The sequence below is a fragment of the Manihot esculenta genome, chromosome 5, assembly GCF_001659605.2.
Source record: "Manihot esculenta cultivar AM560-2 chromosome 5, M.esculenta_v8, whole genome shotgun sequence".
In the NCBI taxonomy this organism is placed as follows: domain Eukaryota; kingdom Viridiplantae; phylum Streptophyta; class Magnoliopsida; order Malpighiales; family Euphorbiaceae; genus Manihot; species Manihot esculenta.
In genome coordinates this window covers 24,913,460-24,934,244 of record NC_035165.2, presented here as the reverse complement: position 1 = coordinate 24,934,244, position 20,785 = coordinate 24,913,460, and the positions used below count along the sequence as shown (strand labels likewise).

Sequence of the window (20,785 nt, the reverse complement as noted above, 5' to 3'; positions counted from 1 at the left end):
CTCTCTAATTTCTGTTTCTTTGTTAAACCAACAGTGGCGATGAAGCTAGTGAGCATCGTGATGATGAATTTGAAATTGTCCGACTCATTTCATGAAGGATTAATATTACCTCCTACTCATACTGAATGCTCGCTTAATCTGGATTTTTTGTGCATAATTATTTCATAAGTAATCTTTGTGTTTTTCCCAAATGCTTTTTGAAAAAAGAAAGGTTGAATTGGCATGATGAGGATATCGTGTTCACATTTGAGGTCGATAGATCTGTGAAACATCTAGTTCAAATTTTTATAGTCCTTTTCATTCTGAGTGCCTAATATAAAAAACCTTATTTCGCAATTAAGTTTTTTTTTTCATTTGAAAAATTAATACAAATTAGTTTTTGCAATTTTTTTGGATAAGAATTTATTTAGTTCTTGAAATATGATAACATTATAGCTTTTCGTTATTTTTAATATGTTAATTACCTTTTTTATTAATCAATAGTTGAGATATTATAAATTTTAAAATTACAAAAAAATTCAGTAAATTGTTATACTTGTAATTAATGAATATTATATAAAATAAATATTTTTTATTAAATTTAAATTATAAATTAACTTAAAAATAAATAAATTAACTCGTTTGGTTTCATTTAATTTCAAATTGATTCCAAACATTATATAAGAAAATTAATTTTGTAATACAACATAGATCTAGCAACAAAATTATGAACAAATGTCAAGATTTAATTTACAACAAAAGTTAACCCGAACTGCTAACTTGTGTAGACTTGCCGAAACTTGATGTACAACTGAAAGTAACGTTGGATTCCCTAGTCCATGGCCCAAGCCTGCAACAAAATCCCAGACAAATGAGTGAACAATAGAAACTAGAAAGATTTGTTTTTCTGTCTTTGGCTGCAATATATTTGTGGGTTTGTGTCCAAATCAAACCTGGATCTTGCCATCAGAGGAACCAGCATATAACATTCCTCCGTCCATGTCTGAAGTTAAGGATGTGATTTTGGGATGTCCACTGCCACTCATCTTAATGGAGGCAACTCTTGTGATTCTTTCTTTTAACCAAACCTCAATCGTCCCACATTTTGTCGCTGTGAATATGAAGTCATTGTTGGCTGCAATATGCATAATGTCGAATCCTGTCCAAAACGATCCTACCATTGCTTTTGTGGTGTGAGAAAATACCTGCCATATTTTATTCCCATTTTTTTTTAAAGTACTCTTCAATTGCAAAAACCTTGGAAAACATAAGCAAATTGAATAATGGGTGTTAATCTTTTACCTTTCCTGCTGTCCCATCTATTGCTGAACCACCAGCAAACAGTAGACCATCATGAATATGTAAGGAATGTATAATTTGTTTCCCTAGCAATTTTCTTGTGCCGGAATAGAATGTGGTTGATGTCAATTTGCACAAATCCACCTCCTATCAAATTTTAGCATATTTGCAGTTAGATCATCAGGTTGGTTTAGAATAGGGCAATGTGAGTTTTGGAAACTCTTTCCCTTTAATTAGCTTTTGCATCTGACTCAAATTTAATAATTGTTGCTAAATAGCCAAAAAACTAGTCCATGACAAACTGGATGCAACAGAAAATTGTTTACCTGGATACTGTAACCAGAGCAGCCGCAGTATAGTTTATCTCCTGTCATAGCAAGGCACTTCACAGTTTTGTTGAAAGTTACATGCTTTGGAACCCCAGACCAATTATACACCTGCGATGACACAATTAGCATCAAAACTTGTTCTGCCAATGCCAAAGACTGCAACCTTTAGTTTCCTTTTTTTTTTAAAAAAAAAAAAAAAAATCAGTTCTATAATTTCCTTTAACTGGGAAGGGACTTGCCTTGACCCCTGTTCCTTGAGACATAAAGCATGCGACTTTAGAATTAGCTGTCAACTCATATACTGCCTCTTTTACATCATGAACTTGAACGCAATGAATTTCTTCAGGCTTTATTGCCCAAACCTGCAGATAAGTAAATTTGAGGAAAAATCATAAGCAGTTAGTGACAGTTTGAAGATTCCACCTTTCAGTTAGTCCACATAAACGTCAGCACAAATAATGGCTTATCTGTACAACTATGAAACAGCTTGTTTGGCTCATTGTTAGCTTAGCATGGGTAGTGTCTTATTATTGAATAACTGGTTTTAGGGGATCAATTAAAGCCCAGAAAAATAATCCACTTTTTTTTGGACCAAAAAGGTAAAAGGCCAACAAAAATTCCAAAAATGAATTAACCAAACCAAAATAATAAAATTCTGCTGGTCTTCAAGTTTAATGACAATCAGTCCAGTGGTTTTGAAATAAATTGAGTTCATAAATTTTGGGAAGGTACAAACTGAACCAGTTGAATTTCCAATGATCAAATCAAATTGAATCATGCAGCTACTTAACTAGGCCAACTGTATTAGCAAGAAAAAGATAACTGTATTATAAGGCTTACCCGAATTGTTTTGTCTAAGGAACCACTATACAGTTTGTCACCAGAAGATGGAATATAGAGGCATGTGACAGCTTTTGTGTGTTCGCGGACTTCTTGAATTAACCTTAGAACCCTCTTACCAGCGTCCCACACCTGAAAATCAGCTATCAGTAAAGCACAGTTCACTCCTCGGTTATCTATGAGTAATGCCTTAAATTTATGCATATGAAAGAGCTAATCTCATGAGTGTATATATGAGATAGAGAGAGATGAGGAAGGCACAAATAGATCCACACCTTAATGGTCCCATCAGAATGGCTGCTCAAAACACGACCTTTCAAATGAAGCAATGACAGAACTTCACCATTTCCAGATGATTCCAATTCAACCACTTCAGTACAATGCCACAACTCTGTCTAAAATACAGAATACAGGCACCAATAAGCTTATCCACATGCCTAGATTGCAAACACAGACAGAAAGAATACATTTCCCACTTACTGCATTCACAGAGGATAAGTTCATCAAAGATTTAAGTATATCAGCAATCACAGGTGAAGTTCTCTTGAACTTTCTCAAGGTTTTATAAATGCATTTGGCATACTTTCCCAACTCCTCAAGTGCAGCTTTAGATCACGTAAGCTTGGGTCAGTCATCATCTGTTCAAATATATTCTAAACATTTTTCAAAATTTTTTCTCTACACTTGTCTTACCAAGGTCCATGACAAAAGTTTTTAATGCAAGGGTGGCCAAGATCTTCTCTTCCATGTTCCTAGATGATTGGAGGACATTTATAAATTCATCAAGCAATGACTTACGAGCAGCCTCCCTTACTCCAGTATCAGGAAGGATTGAAAGCATGTATGTGAGCCATGTGGAAATAACAAGGCAAGACTTTGCCATCTCCAGGGAATTACTCTTGAAACATTCCTCCAAAGCTTTAAAGATAGAACCCTTTTCATGATTGCAAAGTACAAAAGCTACTTTTCTCTCCCAAGAACTTGCAGCCTTCTCTTCCTCTTCCTGTGTAGAAATAATATTTAAGATTCAGGAATCCTTATAATAAATATTAACCAAGCTCCATATCAACCATAAAACAACATAAATTCTAACCACTGTTTCTGCTAATTCATTTTCTCTGTTCTTCTGTCCTTCTGCCTTCATTAGAGCATTGTAAGGTTGATCAAACCCTGCAATCTTGAGTAACCAGGCTTCCATATAGGACCTTCCAGATGAAGTAAGACGTCCAGAGAGAGATACTAAAGCATCCAGAGCCATCATTTGAGAATTAGAGAATTCATTTTTGTTTAGTGCTTCAATAAGTGTCTCTACAGCTTCTTCCCTGTAAATGCTCATCTTCCGTGGCTCAACCTGGAAAATTTTAAATAAATATAAATCAATTGTCAGATGGCCAACTGCTTTACAAAAAGAGGGTTATTTTGTGAGAAGGATCTGCAATGAACAATGCAAGGAATTGAGGCAGACCAAGAGATCAAGCTGAAGAAGAAGAGTGGCAATGGCAGGTTGCTGCTCCATGGGAGCCATTTGAAGATACACAAGAAAAGTATGCATAGTACTAAATGCTCCTTCATCTCTAATTATCTGCAATATCTTATTGCAGAATGTCCTCCTGAAAGACAATGAAAAAACAAAACAATCCTTAAAGCAAGCAAATACTTAGATGCATGTCTTTCTTGCATGGAAACAAGTAGGCTTAAACTTGTATGTGAAGGCACATGACAAAAAAATTGGAATTGAAAGGATTCTTCGAGCTTAATGGAAGTACAGCTGTGAAAATAGTGTTTTCAGGAAAGCTAGTATATGGTTGTTAGTATCATCATTTGCAAGGTGAAAATTTCTGAATGTGAGGACAAAAAAGAATTTATAATGTAAAATAATAAGAGGACTTCAAAATTTGACATTATTATAGTCAAGAATATAGATTCAAAATCTAGAGCTGAAAATTAAGGTACATAAATGATAGTGCCTCTTGTCTTTTTTCCCCCCTTTTCCCCATGGCTTTATTATTTTCCTTTCAATAAGCATACGTTAAAGTTGATTGCAGTAACAAATAGATGATCTATGAAATGGTGTATATAGGTACCTGTTTAACTGAACCAGCTCTGAAAGAAAATCTATGCATATACCTCTCACACTATCATTTCCCGAATGAAATAATTCAAGTACAGGACCCAGTTCAATTCTACTTGCTATGAAGTTCCGGCAACTTTTATCAGCAAGCATGCAATACAGAAGTATGGAAACAACAGATTTTCTTCCTTCCATCCTATCCAAACACTTGATCAATGCTGGAACTCCATTTGCAGAAATAACACTAAAAGCATTAACAGACTGGCTGTTTTCATCCCCTCCAACAAGAATCTGCTCAAGCAATGCTATGGCAGCATCCTTTGGCTCGATTACCAACTGAAGATCATCCAATTCTTCAATTTTGATCTGGATTAGATGTACAAGGGAGGGGATAAAGTTGTGAGCACAAAGCTGAGCATATGCAGGTCTCAGTTGGTAAATGAGAACAGCAGCTTCAGCTAGCCCATTCTTAAGCAAAGCAGCCAGGCAATCAAAATCAGAATCTACACTAGTCAGAATCTCTCCAACACTTTCATCTGAAAATATCAACTCAGAAAGAAAGTAAATTGATGTCCTGAGAACTTCTCTATTCAGTGATGCTGATAGTATTTCCACAAACCCATTTACAATTGTTGGTTTGGATAAATATGAATGGACCCCTGGGTCACCCTTCGAGTCCTTCCATAATTTTGCTATTGCTAAAACTGCTGCTTCACATTCTTGTAAGTTTTCCGAAGTGCAAAGACATGAAATGTGTGGTTTTAACCCATTGATGATTGTTTCAATAGTGGCTTGGGAAATTACACTGGTTGGTGATGTAGACACTGCCGATCGTATAAATCTTTTGCTTCTCTGCTGTATGTGACTATCTGAGCTATTATTTCTGAGGAAATCAAACATTCTGGAAGGAGTGGATGCTAATGGAGAAGAGGAGCTAAATGCAGTCCTCGGTGTTTCAGAGTACAAAAATTCCTGAGCAATATCAGGATACTGCTCTTTCCAAGATGTTATGAGTCTCTTCAGAACATAGTTTGTTTTGGGCAGTGAATTTGCTGAGAGAGCTTGCCGAGTAATGGGGCATGTTGTATTTCCTCTTTGTAGCCATTCTTGAATTGCTTTTCTTTCATAAGTCTGACCAGTTTCAAGAGTCACTGGGTCATTAAAAAGCAGGCCTGTGATAGGGCAAACGAAATCTTTTGGTGGCCTTGAACGAGAAGTCGACTTATCAGACATGGGGATTGAAATGCAACTCTGGCTTCCGTCATCACTTTCATTAAGAGAACTGCATAAACAAAGAATTTTAAATTTGTAGATTCATAACAAGCAGAATCTTGTTTAAAATATTTTACTATTGATTCAAGGGCAAGAACAATACGAATACTTTGTGACAGCATCCAAAAATATTATTGAAAGACAAAGGGAATTTCAGCTACCTATTCTCTAATACTTGGCTGTTTACATTGTCATAACTCATACTCCGTGCTTTATTGTATTTTTTCCTGACACTTCTCCGTAGATCCTAAATTGCAAAGCCACCATTAGTAAAAAAAAAAAATTGAACCGGCAATTTTTAATTGCTATAGAGAAAAGATCAATAAAATCTGAAGTGTAGGGCAGACCGTCACTTCCCCATCCGAGTCTGGTGAGCTCATGCTGCAGTAACTACTCATATGTGGAGAGACAGGCAAAGAGGGGCCAAGATTTGAATCTGTGACATGGCTGGAGCTGGACAGAAGGCGCAATAGAGACCTGGATTCTTTTTTGGGATGGACATCTGCTTTTGAAGAGCAAAGTTTTGGCGAAAAAGCTGTTGGGGAATCAATTGGAGAAAAGATTGTGGGAGAATATGTTCGGATGTTTGCTTTAGATGACTTTGTGCTTGTGCCAGTTTCCGCATTCTCAGAAATTTTCATGCTGCTAAGAGTTACTAACTGACGACTTTTATCTTCAGAATCCATATTACCATCAATAGGGTCAGAATCAGAACCATCTTCATTCTCCTCAAGTATGGTCTCCTGATACGTCATATGCCATTAGGAGAAGTATCAACTTCAAAATCAAATTTTACTTACCAACATGAATTTACAAATGTAGCCTGCAATTCATGATCTTACCCGAGGATCCCACATGGTAGGCTCTTCCGAATTATGGGAGAGAGTTGAACCTACGGTTAATCTGTTCAAAGCCATATACAAAATAACATGCATACATTAAAGCCTCTGAAAACAGAAGATTGAACAGAAGATTGAATGCAGACTTCTAATTACCAGAAAATATAACCCACAGCTACAAAAAAAAAACTTTCATCTCCTGCTCAAAGAATACCATCACCGAACTTACTTCAGGATATATACTAACCTGTTAGCTTCTCTTGTACCATGTTTAGATCGGAGAACTGGAGCAAAACCAGCACTCTTGGGCAAGATAGGACCAAATTTCACATAATCAGGGATTGACCTGCTAACCTCATGCAAAGGAGTCATTGGTGGCTCTGCTATTGGCAACATTGGAATCATCTTTTTGCTTACAGTAGAATCGTTGTTCATGCAATCATCATAATATTTAGCAAAAAGCCGCGTGTTCTCATCCAATGATTCTCCGTAAAGTTGCTCTAACTTTTGCAATTTTTCCAACTGATCTGGCCTCATTGAGAAGATCAGAGACTCGTTGAAAAATTGATCCAAGTCAGCAGTGAATGACAAATCAGAAGAATCAGGAATCACTTCCATCATCAGCCTGTGTCTCGCCTCAGAATACCATCCAACAATTGAGCTCATATGTGGCAGAAATAAATCTTTCCAAAGTTCTGGGGCAAAATCAATCCTTGAGAAGAATGGATCAATAATAAACATCTCAAGAAGATGATGAACTGAATTGTGAATATCATTACGCAATTTCCACAAATATGAAAGGTTAAGGTGGGCCCAAGCTGAGAGGTAGAAATTGGGGACTCCAGCTGTTCTCTGGCTAGAGTTCAACATGGCACACACTTGCAGCATCTTCTCTGCATAATCTAATCGTGCCATCTTTGTTTCCATATTAGCAGTATCGATAGCTTCTTCAAGGGCTTCAATACCCCAGTCTAAATTTGCTAATACAGCTTGATCAGAGTATCGAACCTCCATATCTTTGTCACAGCTCCCATCTTCAGCTGCTAATCTCTCAGAACATTGTTCTTTGTGCTGGGCCCTTTGTTCTTTATTGATAAACCGATCTTGTATAAAACTATCTATCGTGGTGATCAAGAATCTCATAATATCCTTTTGGTCTGTTACATACCTATAGTCTCCTCCCGTCATCTTTGAGTCAATCTGAGTCAATGCAAACAATAAGAGCAACTAACCACCATCAGTAGCAGGCTTCTTTCCAATTTCTATGACAACACTGTAAAAGAAAAGATATATATAAAAAAATGAAAGAATTCCAGTCAAATGCCATGCTTGAGAGTTGGCTTAAGCAAGTATCATCAAGGTCAGATGGTTTTCATATTTTTCTTTACTTTGGTCCATCAATTTGAATCCCCCTAGTGCGAGTTGAGAAGGTTAATGTTAAGAAAGGTTGAACCAGAAAAATTCAATCAATTTAATCACAAAGTTACCAATCATCAGAGCAAAATAATATATATATGCACAAAAACACAAACACACTTCATCATTGTTTAACAAAGTGTTTAAACTGAATAATAAAAACACATAACAAGCAACTTTATAAACATTTTGTTTGGCCTAGATATTATGGAGTTTGTATCACCAATCTTAATTATCCTTTCTTCAGTTTTCATTTTAACGTATGAAGTTATGACAAAAACAAGAAAACCAAGGAGTTTCAAATAATAACCTTCTGGGCCTTGAAACCAAAGAATTGCAAGAACTACAAGCAGCATTGACAATATGACGCTAATATATACAGAAAAATATGTCCAACACTAGAGCAAATATAATCAGAGACAAGTTTCTCATCGTGCAAGGAAACAATCTCAGAAATGAAGCTTGTACATGTCAAGTATGAAGGAGAAATGTTGTTCAGAAGGGAACTTCGCAGGAGTTGCGATTACGTTGACAGAAAATTCACACCAGACAGAAGAAAGAGCCGGCCATCAGACAGTTGGCTACTGCCGGCTTCAATAGTGGTTGTGTGATGATGAAAGCAAACTGTGGACATTATACGTTTAATATTACAAAACATTATTAATATCATAATTATTTATTGCCAAGTCTTACATAAATGCCAATACCGCTTTGTCGTTAGGAATAGGCCTAATCATATGATACTAAATAAACATAATTCGACCTATTTAAAGCCAACCGTAATCTATTACTCCAAACGCCCATTCCTCACAATGCCTTTTAACGCCATTCGGAATGACGGGGATACGTAGCCCAGCCCAGATAACACCACAATGCATCAGCCGTGGTTCAAAACTCAGAGTCTTGACCAACCTATGAAGCCCATTCTTGCAAGAGATCTATCCCTAGGAATAATGGTTGAATACTACTTATAACTGATAATTAATAATCGATATTAATAATTAATTTTTAATTATAATTAAAATATTTAAAAGAATTAATAAATTATAAGTTATTATTTATCTATAAAATGATAAATAATGATATATATTATATAATTTATTTATTATAAAAAATATATAATTAATAATTTAATATATAATATATATAAAATTTAAAAATATGATTATTAATAAAATAAATCTTATTTTTTATGTATATGTATAAAAATAAATAAACAATATAATTAATATAATTATTTTTATAGTATTTATATTCATTTTATAATTATAAATATTTTATTAATAATATTATATTTATATTAATATAAAAATTTAATATGAATAAATACTAAAATAATATATTTAAATAAAATATAAAGTGATATCAACTATTGACCGTAGAGAAAAAAAATTCTAAAATTAGAATAGATCGAAAGGCTGTCGATAAAACCCAAACACCCTCTAAGTCTTTCCATCAGATTTTTCCCTTTTTTTTAATTATAATTAATTATAAATTGCCACGTAGGAAGATTCATTTTCTCTGGTACTTATCGTTTGTTACCTCTCTGATTTCGCCACGTGGAATAGAATATATTCGCGTCAACGGGACAAGGTCGCAGCAACTCAATTACGATACCTGTCAGGATCCTGCCACGCGTCCAATGTCGACGTTCGTGATCAAAACCTCAAAGATATTGCATACGCCGCGCCTGCTATGAAAAGGATCTCAGTTTCTTACCCTAGTCCTTCATTCCATTGACTCAATCAACAGAGTAGTAGAGAACCGTGCTCATCTCTGCAATGGCAAATCCTAAGGTCTTCTTCGACATGACTGTCGGCGGTGCTCCAGCTGGCCGGATCGTGATAGAGCTGTTCGCAGATACTACGCCTCGAACAGCTGAGAATTTCAGGGCTCTCTGCACTGGAGAGAAAGGGATGGGTCGTAGCGGCAAACTTTTGCACTACAAAGGATCGAGTTTTCACAGAGTGATCCCTGGATTCATGTGTCAGGGAGGCGATTTCACTGCCGGAAATGGAACTGGGGGTGAATCTATCTACGGATCAAAGTTCGCCGATGAGAACTTCATTAAGAAGCACACCGGACCAGGGATATTATCGATGGCTAATGCAGGGCCTGGGACAAACGGGTCGCAGTTTTTTATATGCACGGCGAAGACCGAGTGGCTGGACGGACAGCATGTGGTGTTTGGGAGAGTTGTGGAAGGGATGGATGTGGTGAAGTCCATTGAGAAGGTTGGATCTTCCTCCGGAAGGACCTCGAAGCCCGTTGTGATTAGTAACTGTGGTCAGCTTGCTTGAATCGAAGCTCGTGTGCTGCGTCTCTTTCTGTTTAGCCTTAGCCTGTTGCTGCTGGCTCACTGGATTCCGCCGTTATCTTTTGTCGTGTATTTCACCGTTTCAATGTTTCTCTTCTGCTTCTCTTGTTAAATTAATAAAAAAAATGTTTGAAATATTCCAGTAGATTTTGATAAATGAACTATTTTATGACATCGTAATTTAGAGAAAAAAAAATAAAACTGCAAATACTAAGATTCAAATTTGAGTAGATCACTATTAGATTTTTGAGTTTTTAGATTAATTAATTGATTTGTTTTTATTTTAAATATAATTAAAAAATTATTTATTAACTTTTTTTTTGAAATGAAATTATTTATTAACTTTAAATATTTATATTATTAAAAATTAAAAAATATTTTAATTGAGTAATTTTAAAATATAAATATATTATTATTGTTATGTTTTAAAAAATTAATAATGTAGGAATAATTCTCCCGTATAGAGTTAAGCGATTTTGCATCATAAATAATTATATATGTCAAAAAGAAAAAAAAAATATAAAAAAAAAGGTGGAGCCTTTTCTTATCTATCACAGCTTTTAATTGAAAGAAAATTGAAAAAGAAACATGGATTTGAAAATTATTGGAGAATTATTTGTTTAAAATTTATTAAATTAGACTTTCTTAAAAATATTTTTTACATTTTTTTAAGTATTTAACTCATTTGGAAAAATTAATTAAATATTTTTAAAAAATTCTTCCCTTTTTTTAAAAAAAAAAGTTCTGTATTGTAAAAATTTTATCAATATCGTAATATAAATTTATTAATATAAAAAATATTTTTAAAAATAAATTATTTTTATAAATAAATAGAGATTTAATATGAAAAAAAATACTCGAACATTTTTTTGAAATAAAAAATATATATATATACATGCACCGAAAAATCTGATATTTATGTCTCACCAAACAAAATTGAGACCATTAATTTTGTTTTGTATTGGGCCATACATCCAGCAGTTAGCAACACCGACTGATCCTCCACGACAACTCCATCGGGCATAGGAAAAACGGTGCGTCGTGTGTGAGGGAAAACTACCAATATTTGCGAAAGTGTATTCGGTTTGTTACTTATTACCAATTCACAATAATTATTCGTGTGAGGCGGGCTCTTCAAGCTCTACTCTGGTCATCAATCTCAAATTTCGAAAAATAATTATTATAATAAAAAATAATTTTTTATCGTTTTTCTATCTATATTTTAATTTTTAAAATCAATTTTTTTATTAATTATAAAACTTATTAAAATAATATTAAATATGTTATTTTCTATTCTTGAAAATATTAAATTTAACACTTACATTTTTCAATTTTCTCAACATAAATATGTATATTTTATTTTTATTAAATTAAAAAGATAATATGTTTCCTATATAAACAAAAATATTTTAATTTAATATATTTACAATAAAAATTAGACACTTTTAAAATAAAGTTACATATATATTATTTTTTATTTAAATAATTATGTGTTGTATAATGCGAGCAAAATTTATAAAATTAAGGTGACTAAAAATTTAATTATAAGCGGTAAAATATTTTTTTATAAAGTTTAACAATTATATTTACAATTTAATTATTTTTCTGATATACAATTTTTGTAATAAAAATATATAAATTTAATTAATAAATAAATAAATTTGATTTGATTTTTAAATAAAAATAAAAAAATTAATTAAAAGCGTAAAGTCAAAAATCAAACTAGTTACCATATCAAAAAGATTGCGAGTAGTATACTCACAAAATAAATAATTAAATAATTAAATAATTAAATAATAAAATATTAAAATAATTAATCCATTATAATTTATACGGAGGAATCTACTATACTAACAAAATAAATAATAAAATAATTAAAAAATGGAAAGTCGTCGACCTTTCCTGGTTCCTACCCTTATCTCTTTCGGCCGGAACGGGAAAGGTCAAAACATACTTTTCTAAGTTTTCTTTGCTTAGAATTTTAGAAGCTAAACCTAAAGCTACTACATCCTCCTTGGATTGAATTATGATTTTTAGTAACCCGATTCGAAATTAAAAATTAATTTAATTTAATTAATTTTAAATTAAAATTAACTCTATTTAATTTTAAGTTAAATGATTTTTTATAAAATAAATGATTTTCTATAAAATAAGCAAATTAAAAAATGACTGTTACATTTAATAAAAATTAAAACTAATTAAAATTACAAAATTTAAATTTAAGACAACCTTATAATTTGATTTCGATTCCATAAGCATGAAATAAAAACCATTCAATAGTTATCATTACATATTTATTGAGCATTACTTATTTAATTTGTATTATTGTCAAAGGAGTTATTTAAAAATATTTATAATTTAAAATAAAAAATAATTTATAATATAATTCTCACACTTTATGTTAAATTTATTATTTAATTTTAATGGAATCATCAATGTTATACAAAAATCGTTTAAAATGAGTTATGAGTTATCACTATCAAATAGAATCATATAATAAGAATTTGATAAGTCGGTACTCGATTCCACTCGAAAAAAAAAAGATCTGGACACTGTTACACTCGGTTATTTATCAAGATTCGCTCTCCCTTAAACAGATCAAGTCTTGATATAAATTAAGTTGTCATTAATGGGCACAAGCCAGCATATTTCCAATATGCCTGTAATTGTGAAATTACTGACCGATTAGCTGGTAAAATCCCTTATCAAATAGTTGGCCGCATCATTATCAGATTTTCAAGAAATATTATATTAACTCATTTTTTTATAGTATAAAAGTTAACAATCGCAGAGATAAAAGTACACAATTCTCTTACATAATTATTCTCAAATTCTATTTTTATTCTATTTTCCAGTTTACTGACTTGAGCGTCGGAATGGCTGTCATAGGCGCCAACCACCTCACGTTCTCTTTCTTGTAAGTTTAGCCAATTATAGCACAATTCTCTTTTCGAACACATCTTTTGGTTATGTTTTCGAAAAATCCATTGAATCCTTTTTATTTATTTGGTGTAATACCCGGCTAGACTCCGGCACCGGAATTCCTACCTTCCGGCGGAATTTCCGTTGGAATCCGGAATTCTCGGATGTCGGAGCCTTCTAGAAGGGTAAAATAAAAGTTTTCTAAAATGTTTTTATATGTTTTTATGGTTTTAATGAAGAAAGAAATTGAGTTTTGAAAAGAAAAGAGCTTGAGGGAAAAACCTAGGTTCGGCCGCCGAACCTCATGTTCGGCCGCCAAACATGGGGCGGATGCGGAGGCCATTTTGGCCCTTGAAAATGGTCTGGCCAGCCACCTATAAAGGGCCCCCTGTCCGAAAATGGGTGAGTTTTCTCTCTCCATTTCAGGGCAAGGTGAGTCTCCGCCACCCCTTGTCGATCTTGTGCTTTTCCTTCAAGTCTCTCATGATTTTTATGAGTTTTTACCTTTGTTTTGAAGATTTTAAGCTAAGATCAAAGTTTTGAAACTTGGAGCCCCCCGGAGCTCGTTCCTCCATATCTCCAAGTTTAGGATCGCATCTCCTCTCGATCTTCAAGAGGTAAGTGTAGATCCTCATCTCCTTTTATGTTTTAAGTAAGTTTTGAGGGGTTTTAAGGGTGTTTAATGCATGTTTAGAGTAGATGTAAAATATTAGGGTTTATGTTAGTTAAATGATGAATGTATGTTTATGAGATGATATGTTGATGTTGGTTGGGGTTTAGGCTAGTTTTATGCCCCTATATGCTTGAATGAGTGTTTATGCATGTTTTAGAATAGTTGAATGCATGTTGTGAGGTTTTGGGTGGCTGGATGTGAGAGGCAGAATTGAGTTCTGCCCTTTGGGAGAGCCCAGGTTCGGCCGCCGAAGCCAGTTTCGGCCACCGAACCTGCCTGTGGAGGCAGCTTTAAGCCGCCTAAACTCGCCCCCGAAAGTTGGACTTTCAGCTCTGGAGGAGAGTTTCGGCCGCCGAACCTACCCCCGAAAGTGCCTGACTTTCGGATCTAGAGGGACCTTCGGCCGCCGAAAGTCCCCTGCCCAGCCTTCCTTTGCCTGTTTTTCCATGCATGTTTATGATATTTTAGGGGGTTTTTTGGGGAGATGTTTAGAGTCATGTTAGAGTATGTTTGGTCCCTCATTTGAGTCCACCTGTGTAGGATCGGACCTGAGGAACCGAGGTGATCAGCAGTGAGATAGCTGCTTCAGAGTTAGTTCAGAGTCAGCCAGAGGTGAGAGGAACTAAACTAATTCTTTATTTCGAGAAATCAAAAGTTTTAAGCATGTTCATGCATTATGATATATAACAGGTTGTTTGCATTAGAATTCACGAATATGACACATTGCATTATTCATTGTGGGTGTGGATGGACAACAGGACGACCCATTAGCCCTCTAGATATTATGTTATGTAATAGAAGTCCTGAGGAGCCCCACCGAGAGCCAGGCACAGAGCTTATGTATGTAATAGAAGTCCTGAGGAGCTCCACCGAGGGCCGGGCATAGAGTAGAGGGATTTTTGGGTCAGTCCATCCTTGATGTGATTTGATTGTGATGTGATGCATTTCATGAAAGTATATGTTTAAATAACTGTTTTTACTGTTCTGCTCATTGGGCTTTTGTAGCTCACCCCTCTCCCCTAACTCCCAGGTTTACAGGAGCACAGGTAGCTATGGAAAAGTCGGCAAGGCTATGTTTATGTAATAGTTTAGTAGTAGACATGTAATGTAAAACAGTATAATGTAATGTTATATAGAGATATGTTTCATGGATTAGTATTGTGCTTGGCCCTAATGTATGGTTAATCCTTTTTGTACATGATCTATATGAAATGTTTGAATGATGAGGAATGTTGAACCAAGCTTGATGTATGTTATGTTGACCCACTAGAGCATTTGATGAGGGCTCTAGTATGGAGTTTTATGTTTACAGTTATGGTGCATGCACAGGTCAAGCTTGGTATGTGAAAAGTTTAAAGTTTTTTTAAAAATGTATGATCATATATGGGATTTTATCAGATCTACAGAATATATGTTTGGCTTGCTACATGTTCCGGCGACCTTAAGTCGATCTGAATCCTAGCGCTGGTAGCGGTCCGGTTTTCGAGTCGTTACATTTGGATACCGATTTCTTATTCTTTTTCTCTAAGAAAAAAAATCTCTCCCTTCTTTCTCTCGAAATGGCTGAAAATTCTCAAGTCGCTGCTAAGGTTGCTACTAATGAGGGTGCTATCATTTATTCCACCCCTGACAGTGGACAAAACATGCCCTCAATATTCAATGAAGTAGATCTCAACAATCTGAACAATAAGCAAATGCTCCAATGCATTCAAAAAGTCATAGACTACTCTCGAGCAGTACAAGACTCGGGGGACGGCATCAATCACGGCTCCCAGAGGAAGGGAGAAAGCCTCCGTTGACACCTTGAGGACTTGGACAGAAGTGATCAAGTAGCGATTTAAAGGGAAGGCTGAGTTCAAAGAGGATGAATCAGACGATGCTCCAAAAGATGTAGACTGGAAGCTAGTATGGGTTGTTCAAAGGTACCAGAAGGAACAAGAGGAGGACTTTGGCAAGAATAATACCTAGACTCTTTCAAAAGAAATTTTGGCAGAAACTTTTCCAACCAAGTTCAAGCTGTCCAGCTTGGATAAATATGATGGAACATCAGATTCCAGAAGTCACTTGGCGATTTTTAGGATGACCATGCAACTTCAGGATGTCAACAACTTTATGTTGTGCCGAGTGTTTCCATCAACACTCACAGGCTTAGCTCAGAAATGGTATCAACATTTGAGTTCAAGTTTAATTCAAAATTTTATGCAGTTTGCTACGTTATTTAAATCTATATTTATTACTTGTATACATCTTAAAAAGCTCTCATCTAACTTGAGAAAATCCATCAAGGAGAGGGCAAGTATTTAAGGAACTTTATCTCACAATTCAATACAGAAGCAATACAGGTGGAGGAGTTAAATCATGAGATAGCGTGTGAAGCATTGAAGAAAGAAACACATAATGTCAAGTTCATCGATTCCTTAATAAAAAACCCAGCCGCAATGTTCCAACAGTTGATTGACGAAGCTTAGAAGTATATCAGGCTGGATGACAAAGTCCAAGCACTAAGAGAGGACAAGAGTGTAATACCCGGCTAGACTTCGGTATCGGAATTCCTACCGTCCGGTGGAATCTCGGATATCGGAAACCTCTAGAAGGGTAAAACCATGTTTTCATAAGATGTTTTAATATATTTTATGGTTTTAAACAAGAAAGGAAATGAGTTCTGTATGAAAATAACCTTGGAAGAAGACCAGGTTCGGCCGCCGAACCTCAAGTTCGGCTGCCGAACATGCATGCATTTCGGGAGTGCTTTAGGCCCCCGAAGGCATGAGTGAGGGAAGTACAGGTTCGACCGCCGAACTTTATGTTCGGCCGCCGAACATGGCATGCATGCGGAGGCACGTTAGGCCCCCGAAAGTGGCCTGGCCAGCCACCTATAAAGGGGTCCCCATGTCCGAACGGGTGAGCTTTTCTCCCCGTTTTCGGCCAAGGTGAGTTCTCCGCCGTCCCTCATCGATTTTGAGCTTCTTCCTTCAAATCTTCATGATTTTCTTATGAGTTTTCACTTGGTTTGAAGATATTTGAGCAAAAGAGCAAGTTTTGAAGCTTGGAGACCAAAGAGTTGATTTCTCCCTATCTCCAAGCTAGGATCGTCTTTCCTCTCGATCTTCAAGAGGTAAGCTTAGATCCAACCATCCTTGTATGTTTTAAACAAGTTTTATGAAGATCTATAGGGTAGATGTAATACCCGGCTAGACTCCGGTATCGGAATTCCTACCGTCCGGTGGAATGTCGGATGTCGGAGACCTCTAGAAGGGTAAAACCATGTTTTCATAAAATATTTTCATGTATTTTAATGTTTTAAGTATGAAATTAAATGAGTTTTTACATGAAAAATAGCATTGGAGGAAAACCCAGGTTCGGCCGCCGAAAGGCAAGTTCGGCCGCCGAACATGCATGCGTTTTGGAGGCACGTTAGACCCCCGAAAGCATAGGCGAGGGAAGTCCAGGTTCGGCCGCCGAAACTCACGTTCGGCCGCCGAACATGGCATGCATGCGGAGGCACATTCGGCCCCCGAACGTGGTCTGGCCAGCCACTATAAAAGGGTCCCTTAGCCGAAAACGGGCAAGTTTTCCCCATTTTCGGCCAAGGTGAGCTTTCCGCCGCCCCTCACCCATTTTTGATGTTCTTCCTCTAAATCTTTCAAGATTTTCACTTGTTTTCCCTTGGTTTTGAAGATTTAAGCTTTTGAAACAAGTTTTGGAGCTTTGGGAACTCAGGAGCTCATTTTCGTGGATCTCCAAGTTTAGGTCGTCTCCCTCTCGATCTTCAAGAGGTAAGAGCCGGTCTTAAGCTCCTTATGTGTTTTAACTAAGTTTTATGCAAGATCTATGGGTAGAAATGCATGTTAGGGTATATATATATTGAGTTTATGGGTTTTGATGCTTTGATGCACAATGTAGCTTGTTTATGTGTTGTTTGAAGTGTTGTAGTTGGGGTATATGATAGCTTGAGACCCCTAGGTGTAATGTATGTGAGGTATGCATGTTTTAGAACTAGTTTTTGCATGATTTGAGCTTGGGAGGCAAAATGTGCATAGAGGAGCTGAGTTTCTGCCCTTCGGGAGAAGCTCAGGTTCGGCCGCCGAAGTGACTTTCGGCCGCCGAACCCCCTTTGTGGAGGCAGCATTCGGCTGCCGAAGTTGCCCCCGAAAAGAGACTTTCGTCTCTGTCTGGGACTTTCGGCCGCCGAAGGTGCCGCCGAAAGTGCCCGACTTTCGGATCTGTCTGGGACTTTCGGCCGCCGAAGGTGCCACCGAAAGTGCCCTGTCCAGCCATTTCATGCATGTGTTTCTATGATTATTTCATGATGTTTTAGGGGGTTTTTGGGGAGTAGATTAGAGTTATGTTCATGATGTTAGGTCCCTCATTTGAGTCCACCTGTGTAGGTTCGGACCCGAGGAACCGAGGACCTCAGCAGTGAGATAGCTGCTTCAGAGTCTGTAGAGCTTCAGCCAGAGGTGAGTGGAATGAACCTTAAGTTTTTAAATAAATGAAATATAACTTTTTGGAGCATGTTCATGCATCATATATGCCATGATATATTTTAGGTTGTTTACATTAGTATTCACGAATATGTTGCATTGCATAATATGATGTGGATGCGGATTGGCTATTGAATGATCCTCTAGTCCTCCTATGGTATGATATGATGATGATACGGTATGGATTGCCAGTGAGGCCCATTCTACGCCCCTGGACTATGTTAAGAGAAAGACCAGTGAGGCCCATTCTACGCCCCTGGCATATTGGAATGTTATGTTATGTTATGTATGTAAGAGAAAGACCAGTGAGGGCCATTCTACGCCCCTGGCACGAATGGACTATGTTGAGGACTATAGGTGACAATACCATCCTTATATGATATGTTTGTGATGTGTTGCATTTCATGGAAGCATGAAATATTTAATATATGTTTTTCTCTATTCTGCTCACTGGGCTCTTTAGCTCACCCCTCTCCCCTAACCCCAGATGTGCAGGGACAGGGTAGACCAGGAGGTTAGCCAGAGTATGAAGTGATGTTATGTAATAGTTAGATTGTGGACATGAAAATTGTATTATGATGTAATGTAAAAGAGTTTTAAGTTATGTTATGTAATTTGAATATTGAGGATAGAGTTGTGCTTGACCAATACAGATTGTTAATCCCACTTGTATGTACATGGTCTTTATGATATGAGATATGAGGTTATGTTTCAACCAAGCTTATGTATGATGAGATACCCCATTGGAGCATTTGATGAGGGCTCCAGTGGAGGTTTATGTTATGTTTATGTTTATGTACAAGTTGAGCTTGGTTGGTATATGAGAATGTTTACAGGTTTATGAGTATTGTTGATCATGTATGGGATTAAGCAGGATTACAGGTTATGTCAGGCTTGCTACGGTTCTCGGCGGCCTTATGCCGATCTGGATCCTAGCGCCGGTAGCGGTCCGATTTTCGGGCTGTTACAGAATGGTATCAGAGCCCTAGGTTCATATGGTCGGACCTAGAGTGTTGGGGCTCATAGATGTTATAGAAGGTCAAGCACAATAGGAAAAGTCATGTCCACTAGGATAGGATGTTGAGTCCTGTCTTGCATGGTGATGTGAAATGCCATGACTTTATGCATGTGCATTGATGATATGATATGCTATGTGATGTATGTGATGAGGGTTCATGTGTGCCCACATGAACCATATGATGCTAATGTTTGCTTGTTATGAGCTGTTTTTCAGAGAATAGGATAAGAGGAACTCGTCGATCTGCGCGATTGACTGGAGTGCCACCTGAGGATGAGGGCACGAGCGCCCGTCCTCCAGCATTGCCTAGGGCAATGTCTAGCAGGTCCAACAGAGACCGAGCAATGAGAGACCCTAGAAGGTCTTTAGATCTGGGAAGAAGCAGATCAGTACGAGGAACAGTTCAAGGTGGTATGTCAGAAGATGTGGGAGATGACATGGATGTGGACCAGAGGAGGGATGACAGTTTGGGGGTTAGTATGTCAGAAGAGGGAATGGGAGAGTCCCAAGGAGGCACTCAGGCCTCGGGATTTGTTCAGCCACCCCACTACCCACATTTCTCGCAACACCCCGGGTATTCGATGGGAGGCACGTCGGATTACCCTAGTTTTAGCCCTTACCCCACACAGATGCCATACCCACCATACTACCCACCATACCCACAGTATCCTATGTATCCACCACCACCCTATCACCCAAATCCAGAAAACCCTACCACAGAAAATGTTGCCCCACCTCCACCACCTACAGAACCAGCAGCCTCAGTTACTCAACCTCCTAACCCTAGCTCATCCAGAGGGAGCAAGGTCAAGATGACCGACTACATGAAGCTGGGTGCTCCCCAATATGATGATGGTGATGACCCATTTGCGTATATGGAAAGGGTCAAAATGATAACAGACGAGATAGGGGCGGATGACAGTAGAGCCATTCAGATGGCTGGGTTCACCCTAAAATGCAAGAAGGCCCGTGAGTGGTTCAAGAACTACATCAAACCGAGGGTGGACAGTCTTCCATGGGAGGATTTCGCAAATGAGTTTGCAGGATGGGCTTTCCCTGATAGTTCAAGGGAATTGAAGATAATAGAATTCGAGCAGTTGAGACAGACTGATGACATGAGTGTAGACGAATATACTGACAGGTTTATGGAGTTGCTGCCATTTGCTGGGCAGGACCTTAGCACAGACCAGAAGAAATCAAGGAGGTATATCATGAAGCTCCATCCCAGGTATTCCTCCTTGGTACAGTCAGCCGATAGAGAGAGTTTTCACACCATAGTCGATATGGCTAGGAGAATGGAGGCTAGTGCTATCATCGAGGGAAAAG

At 36.9% G+C, this 20,785-nt stretch overlaps 2 protein-coding genes across 7 annotated transcripts; one reads left to right on the top strand and one right to left on the bottom strand.

Annotated features, from left to right (window-relative positions):
- Positions 1-631: 631 nt before the first annotated feature.
- LOC110615273 (putative E3 ubiquitin-protein ligase LIN-1) lies at positions 632-9,726 on the bottom strand. Of its 6 annotated transcripts, none has more exons than XM_021757068.2 (17): positions 9,588-9,726; positions 6,877-7,902; positions 6,633-6,693; positions 6,138-6,533; positions 5,952-6,037; positions 4,532-5,800; positions 3,913-4,057; positions 3,541-3,798; positions 3,141-3,450; positions 2,928-3,052; positions 2,723-2,842; positions 2,448-2,579; positions 1,847-1,969; positions 1,605-1,715; positions 1,282-1,425; positions 933-1,184; positions 632-829 (listed from the first exon to the last, which is right to left on the bottom strand). In XM_021757068.2, the coding sequence occupies exons 2-17, from the start codon at positions 7,815-7,817 to the stop codon at positions 812-814; spliced, it is 4,491 nt and encodes a 1,496-aa protein (XP_021612760.1). In that variant the 5' UTR covers positions 7,818-7,902; positions 9,588-9,726; the 3' UTR covers positions 632-811. The 6 variants fall into 6 exon arrangements, with proteins under 6 accessions (XP_021612760.1, XP_021612763.1, XP_021612762.1 ...); XM_021757071.2 differs by having other exon boundaries at positions 6,877-7,829; positions 9,588-9,724; XM_021757070.2 differs by lacking the exon at positions 9,588-9,726 and adding an exon at positions 8,356-8,967.
- A 32-nt stretch (positions 9,727-9,758) lies between these two features.
- Positions 9,759-10,499, top strand: LOC110615274 (peptidyl-prolyl cis-trans isomerase). The gene has a single exon (XM_021757074.2). It carries the CDS (start codon positions 9,827-9,829, stop codon positions 10,343-10,345), a length of 519 nt encoding a protein of 172 aa, XP_021612766.1. The 5' UTR covers positions 9,759-9,826; the 3' UTR covers positions 10,346-10,499.
- Positions 10,500-20,785: the final 10,286 nt, after the last annotated feature.